Source organism: Drosophila nasuta, chromosome 2L (assembly GCF_023558535.2).
Source record: "Drosophila nasuta strain 15112-1781.00 chromosome 2L, ASM2355853v1, whole genome shotgun sequence".
NCBI classification, from domain to species: Eukaryota; Metazoa; Arthropoda; class Insecta; order Diptera; family Drosophilidae; genus Drosophila; species Drosophila nasuta.
Window position 1 is genome coordinate 8185695 of NC_083455.1, and position 25428 is coordinate 8211122.

The 25428-nt window shown below is 37.6% G+C and overlaps 1 protein-coding gene and 1 long non-coding RNA gene across 3 annotated transcripts in view; one reads left to right on the forward strand and one right to left on the reverse strand.

Moving 5' to 3' along the window:
- Positions 1 to 25428, forward strand: part of LOC132798300 (cell adhesion molecule 2) — a 45440-nt gene that overhangs the window by 11103 nt on the left and 8909 nt on the right. The window contains exons 3-9 of one of the 2 annotated variants that reach the window (XM_060810111.1): positions 8352 to 8426; positions 13115 to 13212; positions 14540 to 14685; positions 15210 to 15271; positions 20090 to 20248; positions 22062 to 22190; positions 23247 to 23381. In XM_060810111.1, coding sequence (XP_060666094.1) covers positions 8352 to 8426; positions 13115 to 13212; positions 14540 to 14685; positions 15210 to 15271; positions 20090 to 20248; positions 22062 to 22190; positions 23247 to 23381 — 804 coding nt within the window. The remainder of the gene's footprint in view (positions 1 to 8351; positions 8427 to 13114; positions 13213 to 14539; positions 14686 to 15209; positions 15272 to 20089; positions 20249 to 22061; positions 22191 to 23246; positions 23382 to 25428) is intronic. The other variant, XM_060810112.1, reaches the window with a different exon arrangement.
- On the reverse strand, positions 9052 to 23555 carry LOC132798301 (uncharacterized). The gene is made up of 3 exons (XR_009633927.1): positions 23534 to 23555; positions 23111 to 23349; positions 9052 to 9468 (listed from the first exon to the last, which is right to left on the reverse strand). It is a non-coding gene; the product is annotated as an uncharacterized LOC132798301 (long non-coding RNA).

A 25428-nucleotide genomic window follows, 5' to 3' on the forward strand; every position in this document is an offset into this window, starting at 1 on the left:
GCCAACAAACTTTTGAGTGTCCGCCCCGGCTAACAGTGTGTCACTTGAGCGGAATTATGTGACTGCCACTAGAAGTGCTTGACAGTGTGTAGCACACACACACACATACAGAAACTGCCAGTGGCAGTGTCAAATCCCGAAAAACCAGTTTGGCTCATTGCACACTGAGGGCAGTTGGGAGCACGTGCTTGGTTTGCCTTAGTGGCCGTTTAGGTTTTTGGCCCCAGACTTAAGCCGTTCATAGCATAATTAAAGCGCCCACATGGCGTATGCGTATTCGTATTCGTATTCGCATTCACATTCGAATTGCGGTTGTGTCGGCACACACATACGAACAAAGCACACACACAAAGGAGGCAACCACATGGCAGCCCACCAAATACCCGAGGGCAACCCAGGGCCCCATGTTTGTGGCCACTTAAGTTTTCTTTGTCCATGACTTGTGGGCTGCCGCCGTTGCTCCGCTGCTTCGTTGCTTCGTTGTGGGCTGCTCAACAAGTGGACAACAGTTGACATTGTTCAACAATGTTGAACCGCTCAAAATCCATGTCTACGAGGAGTGTTTGTGTGCGTGTGTTTGTTTGTTCGAGTATGAGCATCTACTTAGCCAGCTCGAACAAAAAGTGATTGACACCCTGATTGATGGCGCTTTCGGTCGCTTGGGTCGTTGAGCCCGGGTCGGCCCATTTTTCGGGTTTATGACTTGACATCTTGACCAAGGCTTTCGTTGTGAATGCACTGGAATTTAAGCATCGCATTCAAGTGTCTCTCAAACTTTGCACTTTTTTTGTTCAACAAATTTACGACAAATTCATGGTTCATTTCAAGTGCTGTTGTGTTTAACCAAACGTTTAGAGTTACAAGCATATTTTACTACTACAACTAAATGCTGAGCAGATTAAGCTCATGATTGTTAGGAAAGTCGGCTAATAATCTAATTGAATTATTCAAAACTTTTGCCAGATTTGCTTTCATTTTGCGACACAACTTTTGCTTCCAAATAAACAGAGAAAAATTTCATTGAATCGTATTTTAATCACGTCGTAAAAACTTTTCCACTAATAAACATTTTTTTACCTTTCGCAGTTTCGTAAGTTTTCCCCATCACTTTCATACGTGAGCTAAATGAAATTTCTTTGTATGATTTCGCTTAACTGTTTTTGATGTGCATTTTGTCATATGTTTTTTTGTGTGTGGGTATGTTGCCTGTACCACGCCTCTTTTGTAAACCGGCGTTAGAAAAGAAAATCCCAATGCATGTGGAGGCCATTACACTCCACTCCACTCCACATGACGCGTTTGCTGCAATTGTTTGACAATTTTTCAACAATTTCCCAACTGACTGCAAAATTGCTGTTGCCTTTCGCTTTTCCCTCTCTCCCATTCGCTTCCTATTTCACAGCATTCTTTCATAGTGTCGGTTGTGTGTGTGTGTGTGTGCGTGTGCATCTTTCACACCCTTTAGCGCTGCTGCTGAAAGTATGCAACACTTTTTTGTGCTTTACATTGTTTAGCGCGTCGCTTTTGGCCGACGGGGCGGATGAGCAACGAGCAACGAGCAGGAAAACAGAGTAAAAAGAACGGCAATCACGGCTCCTGTTGGCCTTTTACTGTGGCGTTGTTGATGTTGTTTTTTTTTTGTTTTTGTTGCTTTTCTATTGCTGTAATTTGTTTTTTATTTTGTTCTCCTCTGCTCCCTTCTGCTGTGTTTTGTTCTGCTTTGTTTTCATTTTGTTTTTGCTGTTTTTTGTTGCGCTTTTCGTCTTTGCCTCTTGGCGAATGTTTGTTTTTAACATCATTTCACGTTAGCTTCGTTTGTTCGCATCTCGTTTGAAGTCGCCTTTGTAGTTTTATTTTACACAAATTTAATTTGCCAGCATTTTGCATTTGACCTGACCTATGCTTCCTCTCCCCACACCAATTCTCCATTAGCCTTAGGCTAGTCTTTGAATTTCGAATGCAAACTCGCCAGGCCCAGTCTCTAGAAATATGTCAGCAAACGCACTAAACTCAATTATCAAAAAGTCACTGGTCTGTTGCACTTTTGCCCACCGATGAATGCAAAATGATAAAGTTATCGTGGTGTCTGGACAAGCTTTTAACCTCCGACACATGACACCGCAATGGGAATTGCCAACTGCTCAGAAATTTTAACACTATATTCGGGCTGTGCTAATTTGAAAGTTACACTATGCTAGGTAAATGCTGCCCATAAAAGTTGACTGGCCAATAACTGACATTTTGGCAACTGGTAACTTGCAGTTTGCAGTTTGCTATCCGAGTCATGCCACAAAGTCAAGTCCCTGAGAGTCGCTGCACGCATCACTTACTTTTCTCTCACTTTGCACTCTCTCACTATGCACTTTCTCTGCTCTCTGCTCTCACGTACGCAGCAAACTTGAAGTTTTACAATCATTTTGACCCACTGTGAATTTGCTGACCAACTTGGTCCACACAAAGTTGTCTTGAATGCAGCTCAGGTTATACCAAGGTGTTTTAAGAGATTGATGGGTTAGAGATTAAGTGAATAAAACTCTCCGACCACTTGATAACATCAAGAAGCAATCAATCCTAGTCCTTAAACGATGCTTTCGACTTCTTATAATTGACCAAACTAAACAAACTTCAATTTAAGAACTGATAACAATAATTTTACGTTCAGATTTAGAATAAAACTAGAATATAATTAGAATTTAAAATATATGTGTATTTGTTAGCATTCAAAGTTCATATGCAACTATTTCTGCAGTTATACAAGCATTCATGCAACTTACTGCCAAAAAGCTACAAAGTTCTGTGCTCCGCCTTTCTCATTTACTCTGCCTTAATGCCCCTGGGCTGCGTACGTGAGTTGCAAGTAGCCGTCAAGGCTTTGACAAGTGCTCCAATTAAATTGAAAAAAAAGGAATTAAAATCGTATGCCACACGTTGCGTAATAAAAGTAATTTATTTAACAAATTAAGTTTGAAAGTGAAATTAAATTTTTGAATTGTAATATTAATTCAGAGAAAAGAATATAATGCGAATATAAATAAAATTATTAATTTAAACATTAAAAGATATAAACATTTACAAAAAATACATTAAATATATATAAGAAAATTACTTGTAAAAATAGAATTGAATACTAAATAAAATTAAAAACCTTGGGGAGAACAGTTGTAAAAAAAAAAATCAGAATGTTAAATGGATTAAATGGCATCAACATTTCTTTAAACATTCAAATAGAAAATTCTGTCCTTTGTTCTACATCTCCCACCTAAGTTGAGTCCAATTTGCTGCTGTAACTGAAAATTTGTCGAAATTTGTCGTAATTATAATCATTAGGCGCAAACAAAAACAAATTGTAGGAAAATTTGTGCAACTTGGAGGCAGTTGTTGACACCTACTTGAGTATTTGTGGAGATCCCATGCAGAGTTTGCTATACTCAGTATCTGTAACCGTATCCGACTGCGTATCCGGGTGCTAAGCTGTCTACAGTTTTTGGGCTAATAAATCATTGAGAGCTGACACGAAAATTGGCTTAAATGCGTTAGCATTATGGCTAAAATCAACAGCAGACGTCCAGGCGCCTCTCTCTTCCTCTCGTCTCTCTCACTCTCTCAGCCTGCGGCTGTGGCAGCAACTGAGACGCTGAACGTACGATGGGCTGTCTGTCGCAGCAGGTGCGTTGCTTCTCAAAGGAGGCGCCACAGGATGCGTAAATTAAAATGTTCGTGTACTTGCACAGCAAAAAAAAAAATGAAGAAGAGAAAGCTCGAGAGTTTTTCCCATAAATGGCAATGCCAGGAGCTACAGTTTTTCTTCGGCAACTTTATTGTTTTTGTTGCATAATTTTTTTTGAACATTTATTTTCATTTGTTTTCGTTTGTTGTTCGACTACGCCTACCGTGCGCCAAAACAGAAGGAATGAGACGAAGAGAGAGAGAGAGAGAGAGAGAGAGAGAGAGAGACAGGGAGACTGACAATGGTCTGTGAAAATTTAAAGCATATTTCTTGGCGAGCTGCCGCAAGTAAAATGGCATAATAAATAAATCTACTTTGAATTAGCGCCATTTACTTTACATTTATTTTTGCCGCCGTGCAATTTATGGCCTCCGACGTCCCAAAGATTCTCTCTTCCTCTATCTCTGTCGATTTTTCTTCTCTTTCTCCAATCTGCATACATCTTTTGTTGTTGTTGCTGTTGTTGATGCTGTCGCTTCAATTTCGGCGCGTGCTTTTTGGCTAATGAAGTTTTGAGGTTCGCTTGGCCTACTTGCCTTCTCCTTCGCTCTTTCTCTTTCTCTGTCTCTCTCTTTCTCTTTCACTTTCTCCATCTCACACTGCCTCACGCAAATGGAGCGCAGTGTATTGCGGCATTCCTCAAAAAGGTGAGTGCAATCAAGTGGCAAACAGAAATAGCTCAATTTGAAGTATGTTCATAAGCATTTCGAGGGCTTAATGATAAGGAAATGAAAGATGGCCAATTCCCAGAAACTTCGACTTGCCACTTTTCTTTGTTTGGTAGTCTAAATATACTTCAAACTGTCTAAAGAAATTTAAGAGATTGAAAATAGCTCTATACAGTTTTTTGAAGTCATCTATTATAATGTAATTCACTTAACTAAATGTATCATCAAACATTTATTGAATTATTATTATTATGCTTCATATTTTGTATGAAACTTAATAAACAAATTTTGGAAATTAATTTTGTAGTATATAAAAATATGTTTATATCGAAATTCAAAATATGTTATATACTGTTATAAATTATAACTGTCACATAATTGCAGGTTATTTTCCGGGAAACCTAACTTGGCCCACAATTTGCTATTAAAGTAAATTCCGTGACATTTACATACCAATTTCTTACTTACAACCAATCGTCACTTTCTTGGCAAACATTTCTCGACTCGCTATGCGATTGCTATTGATTTTTACTAGCATTTACTTTTTGGCCACCTTGGCATATATTTCGCCTAGTTTTTTTTCGGCATGATGACAGCTAGAAAAAAAGAGAGTAGAGAAAAAAAAACACACACAAGTTATTTATAAGCGTAAAGGCCTTGGACTTTAACCGGTGCGTGCAGACACACTGTCAATAGAGCAAATGAATTGGAATTTGGCATAGCTCGCGAATGGGCGATTGGGCAATTTGGTGATTGAGGTGGTGAGAGGGGGGAAAGGTAGAGGAAGAGGGAGAGGGAGAGGGAAAGGAGAGTAGAGCAAGCAAAAGCGACGCAAATGGCAAATGGCAACATTGACATAAGAAATGTGAAACGAGAGAAATGAGAAACACAAAATAAGAAAAATAAGTAATTCATAGCAGACAGCTGCAGTTGAAGAAAAAGGACGAGGAGGAGAAAAAGGGAACGGACAAATGGCGGAAGAAGAAACAAATTTTCAATTAATTCTCATGCTCAACAATTCGGGCACAGTTTGCATTTTAATAAACGCCAAGCACATGCTAACTGCCATTGGTATGAGAAAAGTAAAAGGGTATGGTAGAGAGTGAGAGGGATAGGGGTAGGGAGAGGAAGAAGAGATGTTGCCTACCCTATTGCATTCGCAGTGACTTTGGGAAAATGTCACAGCTGCCTGGCAGGGCAAATACATTTTGTGGCTGTTGCAGCGACGCACAGAAGTATGCAATAAATTCGATTTCACAAGCATTTGGGGTTGGTTTTGCTGCTGGATTGACAAAGAGCAGAGGGAACGGGGTTGGGGAATGAAGGTTGTGCATTCTCAGCTAGCAAACATCAAACGCAGTAAAAAGCAAAGCCGATGCTGATGCTGAAGTTGGGCAACAACTTTGCGCTCGACTTGGCAGCTCAGCCTGTTTGTAATATTTTGTGTTGCATTGTTGCATACCACAGCCAACCCACTGCCCGCAATCACAAATCCCCCCTTCGGCATCGCCATGCCAATCCCAATTCCAATCCCAATTTCCATCCTCCACTCCCTTCGCTTTCGGCTGTCCAACATCTTTGCTGTCATATTGCATAGAGCTGTTTTTGTTGCCTTGTGTCTAGTAGCTTGTGGATCACATGTGTGTGGAGGCAAAGAAAACGCATTCAAAAGGGCCACAAATGTTGCCAGTGAATGTTACGTGCCATCCCGACCAGACCTCACCACACCAACAGACCCCTGAATAGACCGAAACAGTTGTGCAACTTTTTCAGAAAAGTTCCTTTTACGCTTTCTTTCACATTTTGCTGCTCCGCATCGAATGACGTGATTTGCAGTCGACTCTCGACGTGACCGTGAAAATGGGTTAGCTCATAATAAAAATGCTGAAAAATGAATAAAAAACTAAGAAATCAGGTTGGCAGTTTCTTATAAAGTGTAGCCAGGTATGCCAATGGCAATAGAGATGTACGATGAGAGACTTTCAACAAGAGCTATAAAGTGAGAAATTCAAATATCTATGACTGCAAGTAAACTTTTTGTCAGAATGATATGAAATAAAATATTTCTTCATTTCAAAGCAATAAATACCAACTCAAATGATATTTATTTTCTTTACTATAATAAAATTGCGACACTCAATTTTTTATTCGATTTAAGAAAAAGATCAATAGTAATCATTCTTTGAAAATTCAAAATTTAGTAGAAATATTTTCTGTGTATATTGTCAACAGTTTCAAACAAAACAAGTTTGAAAGCTACAGTCGAGTATGCCTGACTGTGAGATAAACGCTAGTCATTAAACAAAACAGTGCGGTATTGTTCTTAAAATATACCAATTTAATATACCAAAAAATACCGACGGCTGTATTTGGTATATTGATACCATTTAAAATAATGATTTAAAATAAAAACAAGTAAGAAAGTTACAGTCGAGTGTGCTCGACTGTTTCATACGGACAGACGGACAGACACACAGACGGACATGGCTATATCGTCTCGGCTGTTGACGCTGATCAAGAATATATATACTTTATAGGGTCGGAGATGCCTCCTTCTACCTGTTACATACATTTCCTGCCGGCACAAAGTTATAATACCCTTCTACCCTATGGGTAGCGGGTATAATAAAATACCATAGAGTACAAAATATTCAAGATTATCAGCCAAAGCAACGAAGAACCATAGCACATAAACGTTATTTCCCATACAACAAAATGTGTTAAATACCTTCTACAATTTTTATCGGAACTTTATCAAATATTCAGCTACAGAATCATAAATAATGCAGTTAATTGTATTTATCTATCTAATATCATTTAAGTTCGAAGTAATAATAACATAATTGAATGAATGGCACCACAAGAACATTTCAATAAATTTATCTTTTCAACTTCGGTAACACTACATTAACAACCATTTTAAGCCAACACCTAGTAGTTACAAAATTAACATGTAAATATTTATTTTATTTGATTTATACTTAATATCAAAACAAACTCTTTACTAAAGTACTCTAAAGCTTTTCTATATGTTAATTACATGCCAGTTTCACCTGAAATCGTAAATGCATTTGGAATTCAACCATTTGAACTTTACTTCCGGTTATCAATTTATTTCCAATGAAATTCCCTTTATCAGCTCTACTGAGTCAATTTAAGCTAATAATAATTCTAATCAATAAGCCCATTACCAGCAAATTTACCTCTTCGATGCAATAATTTCACCAATTGCAAATTCTAAACAGAAACGCATGAACGTAAATCCGTTTACACATTTACCCCCATTTGGCTGAGTTTGGTAAATATTTTATGATGCGTGCACTGCATTGCATTACATGTCTGGGGAAAGCGATGCCCAACTTCAGAGCTAACTCAAACCTCATGATGGTTCAATTATTGATTTCAATGCCAGACACTTCATTTCCAGTTTCGGTTCCTGCTGTTGCTGCTGCTGCTGCACAGGAGTCAAATCGCACATTTTGTGCAACTTCATTTTGTGGTTTGTGAAAATTACAAGCTGCTCGTAAAGAACTGCTCGGCGCACATATGCGCCAAAATATGGTAAAAAACAAACGAGACTGCACCAAATGGGAAGTGGAGCATCGAACATCTCTTCACACTCTCATCTCTGTCTCTGGCTCTCTGCATATCTCCCTAGCGACCAGATATGTGGCGCTGTAGTGTGCGTGTTGTGTGCGGTTTTAAGGGAAATGTTTGGAGGGGTTGCTGGTCGATTGCTGTGGAAGCTGTTTATCTGTTTATATGCTCGCCACAAATTGAATTTCCCGAGCAGAGTTGCGAGTAACTCGACTAAAATTAACTACCTAATATCGGTGAATGTAACTGACTAACACTTTGTTCTCGTTCTCTCTCTTTTTTCGCCTTCGGTCTCCACTTTCACGGGCCACTTTGGTCTCGATTTCCATCAAAACGTAAATGAAAACGAAAACCTAAAGCGGAAATGCAAAATCACGAGGAGCTGCTGGAGGACATACGCGAGGATACGGCCGTCAATGCGATACCAGACAAAGGTAAGAAAACACCCACTCTGCCACATGTTGTCCTCAGCTACTATCTCTTTTTCAGTTGGAAAACATTTTGAAGTACTAAATCTAGCTTTTCTTTGCAATAGGATTTGTAACAGCTAGACTTTCATTCACAAAATTTGTCCCTAAAACAGACAATTGTGACAATTTAAATTTGTACAAAACTTTAATCTTAATGAACTGAAGAACTACTATTAGTCTATTAAATGTCAATATTCGCGAATATACATTATGGAATTGACTGCTTCAGGCTGTTGCGCAAATTTCGTACATAAAGCACAAGGATTGATTAAATAAAGGAATAAATTAATTAAGCTTGCACATTCGAGTAAATTTTATTAACATTGTATAACAATGTTGATACTCTAAAAAGAACAATTTAAGAGTCAAGGAAGTAATTTGTTAAAGGCAAAGTTCGGCTCACATTTAATTTGTTAAGATTTTGTCTGAATAAGATAGAACCTTTTGTTTAGTTTAAAATAATAAATGAAATGTTGCTTTACACAATAAGATGCTCTATATTGAAAACTATGAACATAAAATCGATTGATCATATAATATGAATATATTATTTCAATTTATTTCTTCTATGAAAACTTTAGCTATCAAATTACACATTCACTTTCCTTAAATTTAAACATATTTTTTGTATTATGTTTGTCTATATTTAAAAATATTTTATGTATAAATTAATCTTTACAAATTTATGTTTGTCTGGCGCACAAGGAAAAATGCTTTTCTTAGAGCATTCAAGCTTCGGTGTGGTCAATTGAAATTTGTGCTAACGTGTTCTCGTATCGTTTTACTTATCCCAAGCGTCACGTGCTCATTTCTTGCCCCTGTTTCATAGTGCTGCCAGCGAGTGTTGCCATTAGGAGTCGGTGTCGGTGTCTGTCTTCAGTTTTCTGCGCTGTATTCTCTGGCGCTGAGCTGCGCTGTTGTCGCAGCATTTTTTCTCGCTTTTAAATTTTATTTATTGTAAATTGTATTTGAAACGTGCTGAGGTTCCATTTCTGCCTTCTCCCGTCTAAGAAAAAAAAGAAAGCAACTAAAAAAAATATACATATATACACGAAATAAGCTCAAGCTAAAGCTGCCCTTGGCGTGAATGTGTTCTGTCGTCATGTGTGCGTGTGTGTGTATGAGAGTGAGTGTGTCGTGCAACTTAATAGAGTTGTTTAGCATTTAAATAGCGCCATTTGCTGACTGTTGTTGCTGCCGCTGCTGCTGCTGCTGCTGGCGTGCTTATTAAGTTGAAATGCAGAGTGGAGTCGAGGCGAGTCAAGTTGAGGCGAGTTGACTTAATAAAGTGAGCTTAAAGTTTAATTTGACAGAGAGACGGAAATACGCCTAGTGTGCTTATGGGAGGCCTAAAAGCCACTCATGGATAAGCCAAAATGCTCACATAAATGTATTTTATAATACAAATAAGAAACCCCTATCATACGATGTGGGTAAATAAACAAATGAAAGATTAAAACTGATTCACAAACATTTGTGTTTACGGTTTGTTTAGCTGAATTAGGAGATGAGAAGGGAGAAAACAATAGCCTGCAAATAAACAAATTAGAAACGAATTATATGTTATTTCTACTGTTTGGAAACTGCGGATAATTTCTGCCGTTTACATTCATCAACACTAAGTTGTATTATATTTACTATTCTCGTTATAAAAAGCATTTCTATGATCATGACAATTACAAATATGGAGCATAAGCCCCACACAGTATTCCAGGCTAAGCCACTTGAAATCCACATGAAATAAGAACAACGACAACGAATGGAGGGCGGAGCTCAAAAACGATTTGGTTTATTCGCATATATCATAAACATTATGTTAAGCACAGAGAGAGGCAAAGGATATGCATAAGGATATGCAATAAATCCACTCAAGGCACAAGACATATGCACATTAAATCCTAATTTCATGTGCCCATAAATCCACTAAACAATCACACCCAAGTCTCTGGGCGAATGATGTGCCACAAAACAAAATATGTTACGAATTTGCGAATTTGCACATATTTACACACGAACGCGCCGAAAAGTATGCCATAAAAATACACGCAACGCTCAGTGAGGAAAGTAAATGGAAGGGGATGGCAGACGACGAAGGAGAAAGTGAAAGTAAAAGCGAAGAGGGAAAGGGAGTCAGATATCAATATGAACGGAGCCAAAATCAAATGAGTTGGCAAAAGGCATCCGAGAGTAGCGACTGAGCAGAAAGGAAAAGATTAAGCCTGTTTAGCGGATGGTGGGGAAGACAGTAGACTTCAGGAAGAAAACAGGACAGTCTGTGGCAAATTTTTATTGACGCGTCGGGAGCTGGGTAATCGAGCTTATTAGCAAGGGCTGTGGCGACGGGAAGAGTCGTTGTCATTGCCTACACTTGGGCACTTGGACTTGCTATCGCTAGTATTATTATCTAGTGAAGCATACTTCAGGACACACTCAAGGCAAAACAAACGCCAAGCCGAAGATAAGATACTCTCCACGAATTTGTTTATGGCTTTGCAAGATTAAAATAAACTTTTCTTTTCGCGAGTATAAAAATGTTAGGCAACTTAAGGTAAACATTTTTTAAGTACTCGTTTATCTATTGTGACTGGAAGAGTATTTGAGTGCAGGGTGTGAAATACGATACCAAAATGTGGGCTGTTAACAGTTTAATGTTGCAAGTAATTTAATATACCGTAGTTGGCTGGCAAAAGCGCCGCTGTTAATCAGTTAATCAGCACTTTGATTTCCATAGAATATGCAGCATACCCCTTTGGGGATTGAGTACATAATAAGCGGCGCAGAACGTGATGTTTAGACGCAGATTAGGCGACAATCAGCAACATGACAACACACAAAGCAAACACACACACTTGCACACAGGCAAACAAGCACACACACACATGTACACATTTACACAGTGCTAAACCAAAATACAAACATACAAAGTTGCCAGCGATGTTGGGCATTGCGCACTTTCGCGCTGTTTACCCCTTGCAAGTGAGATTTACAGCCACATCAATACACATCAACATAAAATGAAAGAAAAAAAAACATTCTCTTCCTCTGCCTCTCTAACTCTGTCTCTCACTCTTCTGTTTGCTTATCACATTGTTTACGCATTTTGAGTACAAGATTGTTATGTGTTGATTTGCTTTAACTGACGCGTGCCCCGCATGTAAGAAAGCATCACCAGCCGACGCGGCATGCTTCGTTTGCTTGGCATGTATGTTTTTTTTGTTGTTTTTGTTTTTGCTTTCGCATTCTATGTAACGCCAACTTTGTTGAGGTCTCCTTGGCATGTCAACGGCATGCACAAACATACTCACACACACCCACGCGACAAGTGCGAGTGGGTAAAGTTTTAAAGCCTCCCACAAAAGAAAACCACAAAATCTGTTGCATACTTGCGGGCGGTCGCGCTTTTAAAGTCAACCCGCGCACTGTGCGCATCGCTGAGCATTGATTGACTGACTGACGCATTGACTAACTCACTGCTAGCGAACTCAAGCGGCAGCCAGTCAGCATAATTTTGTGGTTGAGCCAAAGTGGTAAAGTGTGAGCTCAACTAGAGCTGATTGTCAGACGAAAGTGTATTTATCTGCTATATATGGTATTTGAAAGTGAAGTGCAGAACAATTCCTTAGAATGTGTGATGCAAACAAATATATATAAATTTAATATATTTCTGTTCAATTTAGATTTTTTGAGATAAATGAATGTGCATTTTAAAGTGTGTTCAATTAGAAATTATATCAAGTGAAAAAAGCTATAGTCGCGAGTGCTCGACTGAGAGATACCCGCTACCCATTGTGAATAAACGCAAATATGTGCGGTGTTAATTTCAAAATATACCAAATTAATATACCTCAAAAGTACTGAAAATATACCAAGCTTAAATTTTAAATATCCCATAAAGTATTAAATAGAATAGATTGTAAGCCAAAGCAACTAAGACCCGTAGAAAGGTGTTTTCCATACGAAAGAATTTCTTAAATTCAACAATTACAACCAAAAATCGACTTTAGCTTAAAAAATACTCTTGTTATTCAATTCGAAAGTAGGCGTGTCAATATTTTGAAAAAAAACTTGATCTGCATGCAACCATAACAAGTGCCGTCGTGTTTATACCGTGTCTCAGCTTTTGACTCTGAACAAGAATATATATACTTTATTGGGAGCCTTCTTATGCCTTCTTCTGCCTGTTATAAAGATATCCTCGAAGCCCAAATGCCCTTCTACTCAATGAGTATCGGGTATAAAAAATATATAAACCAAAATTTATTTTATTTATTGAATTATGTTATTCATATCTTAAACATTTCTTCAGAGTAAAGTTATTAATATACAATACTGAAATTCAAAACTCCTTCAATGTGCACTATTGATGTGTAAAGTCGTTTTATCTAAGAATTGAGGCTCTTAGCTTGACTCTATTTGGAAAGTTAAGCTCCCCCTATTCTAAGATAAGTTTGACTTATGTTTCAACACATCAAATCAATTTAAGTTAGCATATGTTTCCAACTAGTCCAATCGAATGAAAGGTATATACAGAGGTTTCAATAGTCAATTGTTGGAAGAAACACTCTGATATGTACCTTGTTTTGGATTAGACTTAAAAATATTACAAACATTTTTTTTTTAACTTTGCTATTTCTGAATCAATTTCATTCCAGATTTACCCAAATTCGGCGAACTCCTGCAGAATGTCACGATTCCCGTGGGACGAGAGGCTGTGCTTCAATGTGTTGTGGACAATCTGCAAACGTATAAGGTAAGCAGTTTGTTTTCGATTGCCATGGCACTAAAAACAGGACAATGCTTGCTTGATAGTTTGACAATCAGTGTAGCAATTATAGGGGGGCAACACCTATCGCCAGGTGTTGCTTTTAATGGAAACAGCTCGCGGCGCTGTCATTCCAAACAGTTTACACTTCATCAAATAAAACGTGGCCTACTAGTTTTGGCTGGCCACACCCCGAATAGAACCCTTTTTCGGGGCCGTGCGTGCGTTCTCGTTAAACACATAATGCGTGTGCGCCATTTATGCTGACCCTTTTCTTTTTCCATCCATGCTTCTTCTCCCACTCCTCTGAGATGGGTTCTCATGGCCCGAGCACGTTCTGCAGCCCCTTGGGCTCCACTTTGATTTCGTGACCCGATGGGTGAGAGCACAAAAAATGGTCCGCAATGAATTGCCAAAACGAAACGAAACGAAAATAGCAAACGGCTGGCCACAAATTTTTGTTAGTCAGCTTTTAGGCCGGGTGCAAAGGTAAATGGACCCAATGAAAGCACACGCAACAAATTGATAATCTTTTGGGTTCGTCCAGGTTCTCAGCGTCCTTGATGATATCGTTTTTGGCCAGCGTCCAATTGGTAAATGTGCTCTTATTATGTTTGGGTAATTCTGAATAATGTTGTTCCGCATTGTCTGTTGCATTAAAGCGTACAAATTGAAAGCTAGTGAATTGATGTCTCTCATATCAGCGTATATGAAAAGAAGACAACAATTTCTCTACCTTATAACTTGAGCGCTTTTTGGGTTGCCCTAACGAAAGGTAACTTTATTTCCGGTTTCCGGTAATTAATTTGTCTTCATTTAAATGTTTCACTTTTGTGGGCTTGCTTTTATATTTTGGAATTGTAATTTTACACTTTTTATTTACTTTTACAATTAAAGTTACTTTATGCTAAATTGCAAGTACGCCAGACTGTATAGTAATCAATTACAAACTATGCAATAAGGAATACTCAGAATTTGGCACAATTCAATGACACTAAATTAATAAATGCATCGAATCGCCTTGGACTCAACAGAACTGAACTCACCGTGACCCACTTAATGGGTTGCAACTTGTGCTTCAAATTTCCACTTTTTTTTCCACCTTAAATCAAATTGTCGGCCGCCTTTTAGGCGACACTCTGTGTCTTTGGACTAATAAATGAGCTTGGGCCACGCTACCTTAACATTAATATTATAGCTAAATCGTTGAGCGTTTTAGTTTTACAATTTTCTCCATTTGCCGCTCAAAAAGTATTTTGTTCTCTTCCTTTGTGACTATAATATTTCCTTTCTTTTTTCCTGCTTTTTTTGGTAGATTGCGTGGCTACGTGTCGATACACAGACCATTTTAACGATACAAAATCACGTCATAACCAAAAATCATCGTATGAGCATTACTCACGCTGAGAAACGTGCTTGGATATTGCGTATACGTGATGTCAAGGAATCGGACAAGGGCTGGTAATGTATAAACTACATCGACTAAAATACAAATATACGTTTTCTATCTCTGCACATATTTTTATTCAATTAGGCAAATTTGATAACATAATTATAACTACTATTGTTGCAATACATTTAATTAAATTTGATATTTTATAATATGTAGAAACTAAAGATTTTTCGTAAACTGTTTAGTATTTGTTTTTGTTTGTTGTCACAATAATTTGTCATCCAATTTACCTTACTTTGTGCTTTGATAATCTCATGCTTTGAAGTCAGCTCACATTTTCCATTTCGTTTCAAAAGTTTCATAACTTTAAATACTTTTTATTTTTATTTATTTTTCACAGTTCTCTCATACTAAAGTCTGTTGCATTTTGCACACATAATTTTTATGGCTTGCCATTCCATCATGTTTTTATCATAAAATGCCGCCACGCACGCTTGCCTATCGCATTTTTGAGTTCGTTTTTTGTTTTACAACATAAGCCCTATATACGGAATCAAGAATAATCTAACATGAAAATGTTCACAAATGGCAGGTACATGTGCCAAATAAACACGGATCCTATGAAGAGCCAAGTCGGTTATCTGGATGTTGTCGGTGAGTAGACTGAATTTATAATAAAGTTAAAAGCAGGTTCATACGTTTATAAACGACAAATATGTTAGTTCATATGCACATGAGGAATTTTATTTTAGTAGTTCATAAAACAACCATGCAGAAGTTATTATAATTAAGCATGTTAAACTATTTATACAAACTTTTGCAGCAGTGCTTCAACAGGCTTTAAAGTCTTCAGCTTATAATCATTAATAATTTATTTTAATGTAATTATCTGAAGAAAACAATTTAATTGGGAATTGTGACATAATTTTGCTACTTTTCTATGCATACTTATATTGACTTGCCATACTTAATTTGTTGTACAGAAGAACGAGAAGTTAAGAGTATAAAATTAATTGCAATTTGTCTTGACTGCTGCCTGGTCAATGAGTCCATCAATTGACGCCCTCAACTTGTGCTTCATTTTGCAGTTGATAGTATTTTTTTTTCTGTTTTCTGATTTTGTTTTGGTTTTTTCGTATTTGTTTCAAATCGCACTAATTGCTCAGCGAAGTGTTGAGCGGGAAAAATGGGAAAGTGGGCTAGTTTCAGTGGAGTGTATTGGGGGCTAAAGTTGTGCACAACTTCTAACAACTCACGATTGAGTCTAATTGCAATGGTTGCCGACTGCGTTTAGTGAGGGCGTTTGTTTGCCAGTTTTATAAACTATTGGCTAACTGAGTTGGCCACTCTTAAAGCCACGTCTGTTGGCACACTTAAAGCGGCTATCGACAAGTCCTTACTTTTCACTTAGCTGGCACATTAGTTGTTATTGTCGATTTTCCACTTCCACTTCTTCTGTCTTTTTTTTGTAACCTAAATGAAACAATGAACCGTTAGAGAGCAGCAGGTAATGAAACAATTTACATGCTACGTGCCTTTTGCATCAGAGCTAGTCTTGCACACTCCTGCACACCTTACGTGTATGTGTGTGTGTGTAAGTGTGTATGGTACATATACGTCCATTTCCATGTCCGCTTTCAAGTCCCAGCTCGTGTCCATGCGCCCACGTTAATTATTCAGACGGCGTACGAAAACCTCAGACAAGGAGACAAGCCCACAGACTGATTTTAAATGAATATGCCGCCCTCTTCACTGCTCCGCTCAGCTGGATGAGGGTTCACGGTTTTTGGTTTGCCTTGCTTCCGGCTTGCCTGGATTCCCGCTTACAGCCCAAAAAACCGCGGCATTTTGCTACGGTCGTAAGTAACCACTTTGGTTGATTGTGTTTTCATTGATGTCGAAATTCATTACAGCCATCTACACTGCACGAAATTTGTGCTGTGAAATGAAGCCAACAGCAGCAGAATCAGCAGAAGCAGAAAGTTGAAACTGCCCCATTGACTGACTGACAGTGCAAAATGCTTTTCGCTCAAATGAACTAAGTCTACGAGCAAAATTGCGAAACCACTTTAAATCAGCGCGGCTTTTGCTGCCACTGACAAAGTGTGTGATTCTCTGTTGTACGCTTCCCTTCACTCTTCACTCTCTTTCACTCATCCAGTGTCACGCAAAAACAAACACATAAACAAGCGACGCTCAACTATCTCTAGCGTCACATTGTAGTCATCATCAGCACCCTCAACATAAAATCATTGTTTATTTAGCAATGCCAGGAAATGTTTCCTACCCAGCCAAGAGAATTTAACAGACACAAAGTTGAGGAAGGTAAAGAAAATGTATCACCAGAGACTCTTCTAGACGTTTAAATTGAAGTTCTTGAATTCCAAGCGCAGCTGCCATTTCTACAATTGAAAATAATATCATAAACTGGTTAATGCATAACTCACAATGAAGAGATAAAAATGATAATTTATTAACCGCTCCGGTAGATAAACTTTCACAATAAAATATTAGTTTCAAAATATTTAAAAATTAACCTATTTTTAAAGCATTTTATTAGAATTCTTAGCAAATTGTCTTTTTATTTAAAGTTTAAGGTTTTTACTAATGTAACCAAATTTTTGTTAAATTTGAATATAAATTCAATTAGGTTCGTCCTTTATCTTACACTCAATTGATAGCATTATCTACGACATTTTATCTACTCGCTTCAATCTCATACTTTAATTCAATTTAAATGTTATCAATTCAAATTTTCCCTATTTGTTCACAAGTCTATAAATCAAAGTGTGAATTTTTCATATTTTTCGAGCATTCAACAAATCGATTCATGTATTATTAGCCCGCAACAAAAAAATGCCATGCAAATCAAATAAAATGCATAAATGAAAGAAATTCGCGAATATCGAAAATGCCATATCGAAAAAATGTGAGAAAACGCTACAGAATCACAAACCGTGCGGACTTAGTTCAGACAATGCCTTTAACAGCATAAGCAAAACATCAATGCGAATATATATGATTTGAAATGAATTATTCAATGCCTGGCTGGCATCTAGATACGAGTATGTATATGAAAACAATCAACAATACAAACACAAAACACAACAAACATAAAAAAGGACCAACTTTAACTGCATCAGCAAATAAAAGCAACTAAAAACGTCGCCAATGCCACCGAAAATGTGTCCACAATTTTTATGGATGAGAAATTTGTTGTCCATTTTCGGGCAGCTTTGATGTATGGCAGTTTTTCGGGGGCGATAGTCAATGCTTTATTGTGCATATGCTAGCAGTAGGGTGGGGCAAAGTGGAACGCTTTGGGCGGTAGTGCAGTCAAGTGGCAAAGCTGTGAAAGTGTCAAAACGGCATCGGGTGACGTCGAAACTGGATTTGTTGTCTCAACGCGCAGTGGAAAATTGCTGAAAAATGGCAATTTAATGTAAAGAATTTATTACTCGAGGCTTCTGCACTTCAGTTCAACTTAACAGAGAAACAAGATAGTGAGATACACTTTAAGCAATATTAATTTGAATTTTAAGCGCATTATGAAATTATGCAAACCGCTTAAAAAAATTCAATTCATAAAAATTGCTTTTAATCTTTATTTCCATTTGCCTGATTTAAGCACATTTGAAATTAATTTTTATCTCACATCATTTCAGTTCATTTCATAACTTATCACCCACTGAGCACGGCGATAAAAAACGCTTACTCCAACACGTGCCTCCTCCTCGTTGCCCTCACACGCAGCCCAAATCATTTGTCGTCTTGAGTTGGGCCTTTTGTATGACATGGTTGAGCCATTACTGGCAACTTACAAGTTAACCGAGGCCTTTGTGTGTGTGTGTTGCCTACTCAACTTGTTCAACATGACGTATACGCAATGTAATGTGTGCACTGAGCAAAGTGGAGTAAAAAGCAAAAGTACATTTTGTAAAACATGCCCATCATTGTTGACACGTCGACTTTTCTCTCTCAACTCTCAATATATGCGTCATAAGTTGGCTCTGTTTGCTATTGGCTTTCGCTCAAGTGTTGGCCATTAAACGTGTGCCAATCGTTCTCTCTCTCAGTTCTCGTCCTTAGAACGAATGACAAAGAGAGTAAAGAAATCACTTTGGTGTATGGATGTCAATAATTTCTTGGAAGCTGTCATTCTTATATAAATTACCAAATTGCTGCCAGTTTCTCATTTTCACAATTCGCTCAGCATTCTTTTCTTTTTTGTGGCCAAACAAAATTGGGGAAAATAAAAAGAAAATCAACTTTTTAAACGCTCCAGTTATTAAATGCACATTTTGTTTGGTTTGCGATAGGACAGGGAACGTTCATTCATTAAGTGGCCTAGCATCATTCCCTCTTTCTGTTTTTTGTCCTCTCTCTCCCCAGTTTCTGTTTTGGCCAACTGAAAAATTGTCAAGCGTAAAATTATAATTAATTGCCCAGTAACACCAGAGACTGGCAGTCACAACAGACAACGGACGATAGACGACAGTTCCAGGTCCTGTCTCCGGTCCACAGTCTGGTATATGGAAGATAGCTCGCAACAGGCAAAATGTCAAAAATATTCTTGCAGGACATACATAAAGTCGCAACCTTATTTCTGGCTCTTGTCACCTGGAGAATATGTTTTTTTCCTGAATGTGTGAACTGCTGCAAAAATTGTGATAATTGTAAAAGAGAAACACCCAAATTGTGTTTGAAGTGGCTTAATTGGGACAAATTCGAAACATTTAATTATCACACAGTTAAGTTTTCAATATCAATTTAACTTATTTTAAGCTACTTGTGTCTAATAAAATAAACTTTTTGAAAAGAGCACTAACTAAATAACAAATTTAATGAAGATTCTTCAACAAGAATTTAAAGATATTTATATTCAAAACCATAGAAAAAACTTAATTAAATTCTATAAAAAAATTTTATTTATTAAGTTAAGAGTCCGATTAAATTTCTATCTATACACAATTTTAATTGTATTTAGAGAGTGTGAGAAGATATAAACATAAATTCAACTTAAATACATTTGTTGAAATATATTAAATACATTATTGAAAATTTTTAACAAGATATTTTAAGCTTCTTTGTTCAACACAAAAGACTGCAAAATCAATTAAAGTCTCTTGAAATTGCCACTAACTGCTATTTGCTATTTTGAAAGCCACTCAAAAATATTTCTTTATTTCATTTTCTCATTTACATGGCATGTGAACGGCGACAAAAACTGTAAACCAACCAAACAACCAACCCGCCGACCAACAATGTCATGAACAACAACAACTACAACACAACATGAACAACTACAATAACTATGCTATTGCCAACTGCTGACACCTGGTGAACAATCCACGCTCTACGTTCTGCTGTGCTCATTTCATTACCGCCCACGCGGCGTATGAATAATATGTCGCTTGTAACTGTTGCCATAACTATGTCTGTGTGTGCGTGTGTGTATGTTGGCGTATACAGTGCCACCAGACATTCTGGACTATCCGACCAGCACGGACATGGTCATACGAGAGGGTTCAAACGTAACCCTAAAATGTGCAGCAACTGGTTCTCCAACGCCAACGATAACCTGGCGACGCGAAGGTGGCGAACTGATACCACTGCCCAATGGTGCCGAGGGTAAGCATACATACATACAAATACATATATACCATAGCCAGAGAGCGAATGAAAGTGTGAGTGCGAATGCGAATACGAATGGAGGAGGGGAGAGTGGGGAAGTAGCTTGCTGTTTGCATGACAAATGGACTCTGGCGGAGATTCTGCGGGCTGGGCATGTAAATTATTTGCAGCAATGTCGAAGTCAAACAATGGTGCGTGCTCTCTCAGCATTAAATTTCCATGACAGCATTTTAAAGTTACTTTCACAATTCCTTATAATTAACTTGAAGCCACATCGAAGCACAGGCCGTCGCTCTTGTTTCAATAATAACAATTGCTAGACTGTAATTAATTCATATACCAACGTCATCGTTCGTGACTGTGCAAGGTGCGCAAATGACGCTAATAAAGGGCACTGATCAACTTTTGATATCAAGGTTAATTGTAAAGCTCTTAGGCACTCAAGTGCTTCAATTTTACGATTTAAATGCAAATTTTTTCAAAGAGTTTATTTGTTAGCAGAAAACTTAAACAGAAAACTATTAAAGCAAATGAAAAGAAGAAAGCGTCTGAGCTGGACGTACTTAATTGGAGTCTTTTTTTCATCTCTAAATAAGGAATTTAATTAAAAAATGATTTTTAACGAACATTAGTTGTAAACAACATCAACAACAAAAATGTATAAAATAGGATAGAATATCGGCTGACAAAATTGCAATTAAACATATTTGTGTGTAAAATATATACATATAATGATTAAAACGATAAATTATTATTAAATATTTTGCGACGGATTTGTTATAATTCCGCAGGAAATTCAATTGCTTAGACTTGAATTTAACATACATCATTTATTTATTAGATGTTCTACTTCCTACATTTTACTTTCTTTGCTTGGTATTCAGTGTAGTTCAATAATAAGCCAGTGTTACAGTCACTGTCGACACAGCTGTCGAAATTGATCAGATAGTTGGAGCTTGAAGCACGGCTGGTTTTATTGATGCCAAAGAACAATATGCCTTCGATAATGCTGGCTGAAACTGTGACAGGTGCATTACTTGAAAGGAAAAGCATGGCAAAAGGCATTCTCAATTCAAATCCACTTGTAAATCTACATCGAGACTGTGGTTTTGGTGCTGTCAGCTTGTGCTGGGCCAAATGAAACATTCATTACACTTTTGCCACCACCTGGCAAATCGATAAATCGCTCCACAGACTTTCCTATTCGTCTTTAGCTTCGATTTTGCCTAACACACACACACACACACACTCACACACAAAATCAGATGGAAATAAAATGCCAATGTGCTTCGATAGGCAAGGAAAGGAAAGGACCTGTGAATTAGAATGTTTCAGAGTTGTTCGAAGAACAGGAATCGTATGGAAATTTTGCAAAAGGAATTGCAAGTCTGCTTCGTCATAATGCTGCAGTTGATGCATAACCAAAAACACCAAAAAATCAAAATAAAAGTTCTGACTTGCATATGCAATGAGTAAGAAACTGACTGTTTTTCAACTAGAACTCTATTTGAATAATACTAATGAAATATTTATGTATGGTTGAGAAATTTCTGAGATTTCGGTTTAATTATTTGCTGTATTGTTATATGAATTTCTCAATCCCTTCAGCAATTCCAACACAAAATAGTTCAAGTAAGCGAATGAGTAAATATTTGGAGGAATACAAATAGAGTGAATACACTCACAGTTGTGTTCACATTTGTGTGCCAGCAATTGTTGTTTGATTAACAAATTTGTTTGATATCCTAATTAACCTATATGTTTCTCTCTTTCTCTCTCTCTCTCTCTGTGTCTTTTCTTATGCTTGCAGCCATCGCGTACAACGGTTCGTTTCTGACCATTGCCAAAGTGAATCGCTTGAATATGGGCGCCTATCTCTGCATTGCCTCAAATGGCATCCCGCCAACAGTCAGCAAGCGTGTCATGCTCATTGTGCATTGTAAGTATGCGGGATTTGCAGTCTCTCCCAGAACTGGGAAAAATGGGGTGCTGAGGGGCATATCAATTTTGCATATTTAAATATTTATAGTTTTACGCTAGAGCACCGCATGGCGTCACTGCCGTTGTCGGTGTCGCTTGTCGTTTGTCGGTGTCCTGGTGTCGGAGTCGGAGTCGGTGGCGTATGAGCAATGTGCTCCAGACTGGAGCGGAGATGGCGCAGACAGCGACACACACAAAGCGCCACTTCAAATCTCACCATAGAAAATATGCTGTGCATTTTAATATTGCTCGGAAACAGAGGCAACCAGAGAACTGGCCAATCTCCATCTCTCTCGCTCTTTCTCTCTCTATCTATCTCACTCTTTGGCACTTTGTCTGTTGGCTGCATACTTTTAGGTGCCATGCATAAAGTAAATAATTAAGTGTGCCCCAGCTAGTTAGCATTTTTAGCGCACTTTTGCTTTGGCACTTTCCCTCCTTCCTGCCCTTCTACCCGCTGCCAGCCAACACGCAACTACTGCTAATTAAATAAAAATTTAAGTTGCTGAGCAATTTGCGAGGCAAGTTTACTGTTAGGTGCGCTGTAAAGTGCGCTACATTCTGAATGGAGCTGCAGCAGCGAGAGCATAAAGCAAAGCTCGCGGTTAACCATTTATCCTCTTGGCAAGTTTACTTACTTAACTTATTCAACTGCGAATATTAACAAAAAAAAGCAAAACGAAAACATCAGGAATTTGCTCTCTGCGGTTTTCAATAAAAATTAAAAAGCAATTAGTTGCACAAATAAAAGGCAACCGCAACAAATCGCATTGCAAAACGAAACAATAACAAATGGAATTTCATATGAATGCGAATACAATTTTTTTCTTCACACATGCCAGTGTCCAATGGCCGTTGCCATTCATTTAAGCCACATACCTGACCTGCCATTACAATTACATTCCGCCATTAAACGTCGTTCTCCGGTACTCAGTTAACTCCCATCCTTGCTCTTTGTTCTTTTTACGCATACTTTACGAGCTTTGCTGTTATTCCTCCTTTTATCCTTTTACAGTTCCGCCAATGATTTGGATACAAAATCAATTAGTTGGTGCCGCACTTGCACAGAACATTTCCCTGGAATGCCAATCAGAGGCGTTTCCCAAGTCCATTAATTACTGGATGAAGAATGATACGATTATAGTGCCAGGTAAGTTAGTACAAAAAGCGTAGAGACGATAAAGTAAAAATCATTCAATCAACTTTATCGTGCACTAAATGTCGCACCAAAAATAGACAAATACAATATACGAAACATTGACTTATTTGTGTGTGGTTACAAATACAAATTTAAATAATTACCTCTATCTTTACTGAATAAAATAAGAAAGAGAAATAAAGAAATAAAGAAATAAAAATAAGAATTGAATAAGAAAGAGAAATAAATCAAAAATAACTCTAATAAATAAACTAATATTATCTCATTTCCTTTAAGGAAATTCAATTCCTAGTTGGTAAAACTTACTGCAGGAAAAGCGGAGAAAACATTTAATTATGGTCTTTAGCTTTATTTAATGTAGTAAATGATTTTTTTAATGAAATTGCTGTGCTGCCTTTCACTTGAGCAAAATGTACAAAATAAGCATAAAATTCTACAAAATGTAATTAATTTGACGCATAGTCAGAGCAATTCTTTGATTGCACTCTAACCCTTAGGCGCAATTTCAACTTAATTTCCTGGCGGCCATTAAAAAAGCTGACCATCTACCATCAAGCATCTAGCCATTCACTCAAACGCCCACTCATCTTGCACGGCAAATGAACTGCACGACAAAAAATTAAAAAAAGAAAAAGATCGAGAACGAACAAAAAAAGAGAATGGAAAAGGACAAAAAGCCAACATCGGACGCCCACTCAAAACCACAGTCTGCACTTTCCCCTCTCCCTCTCTTTCTCACTCTTTCTCTATCTCTTTCTACAGAGTGTAGAGCAGGCCTCAAGCTGACCAAGAGCCTAGCGAAAAAGTCACAGACATCCAGACAGTTTTTTCGCTCTCTCTCCTCGTTTTTCTCGTTTTGGTTTTTTGTCTCTGTTTTTTATCTCCTGTTGTTTTCAAGTTGCGCCGTGACACAAAATGGAAAAAGTGATTGAAAATGACCTCAAGTCAAAAGCAGTTTCAGTAGCCAGCAAACTGTCCTCCAGTTGGAAGTTCTTAATGGAGTTTTTTTTAACCGAAGTGCGTTGAATTTCATAAGTACATAAAAGGGTTGCTTTTCAGAACTTATGGCCTGTAGAAGTGCCAAGTTTAAGCGGCTTATGAATTGGCCAGGAAAACGAAGTTAAAATCAGTTTTAGATATTTTTAAAGTTCTTTTCACAAAATCTGAAAACAATAGATTCCATGAATTCAATCCATTTCGAGTTTATTATCATGTATCCACAGATTTTGTTTGTGCTTAAATTAATCTTGATCAAAACTGGATTTACTCATATCGTATTAATTGTCGGAAATCTCGAGACTGAACCCAATTTCCATTTAATCCGAAACATAAGCAAATCTCTGCTTTTATCCATTTCAAAAGCATTTTGTCTAAACTAATCAGTCACTTAGCTGCCATGCATAACAATTACCTGTGGCCAGTTTTGCTACCCTAGAAAATGCTCCACAAAATGAAACGACAAAGCTTAGTGCAAACTACTAAATCTAACCGACATCAAACGTAAATCAAAAGACTGCTAGCCAAGCTACCGAGAAACTCCATGGGGGGCAGATGATGGCAAAACGGGTTTTTGTATAAATTAAAATGAAACATTTGATATGGGGAAGACTCGAGGTTGCCCAAGATGACAACAATTCGAGGTAAAAGTTGATTTTCTTTTCGGGGAGGTTTTTTTTTTTTTGCTCAGTTTTATTTTTGGTAAGCCAAATTACTTTAACTCAGGACAAGGCCAGATAAAGGACACCAAGTTCGACAAATATACACATATGTCCAGTGCACGTGTGTGTGTGTCTATATATCAGCTAACCAGACTGTTGACTCGGCAATTCCAAATGCGAAAGTGACTGACTAACTGACTGACCGAATGGGGGAATGATAGAATGTCTGACTGCAGCTGTAGTAAAACGGGTTAAATTTCATTGCGGTTATATATGAGCTTCATCCTCACATAGCAACACACATACATCTATACATACATACATATATCGTGTACACAGAGCAATTACTAAACGTGTTTATCTCACTCTCCTTCTCCTGA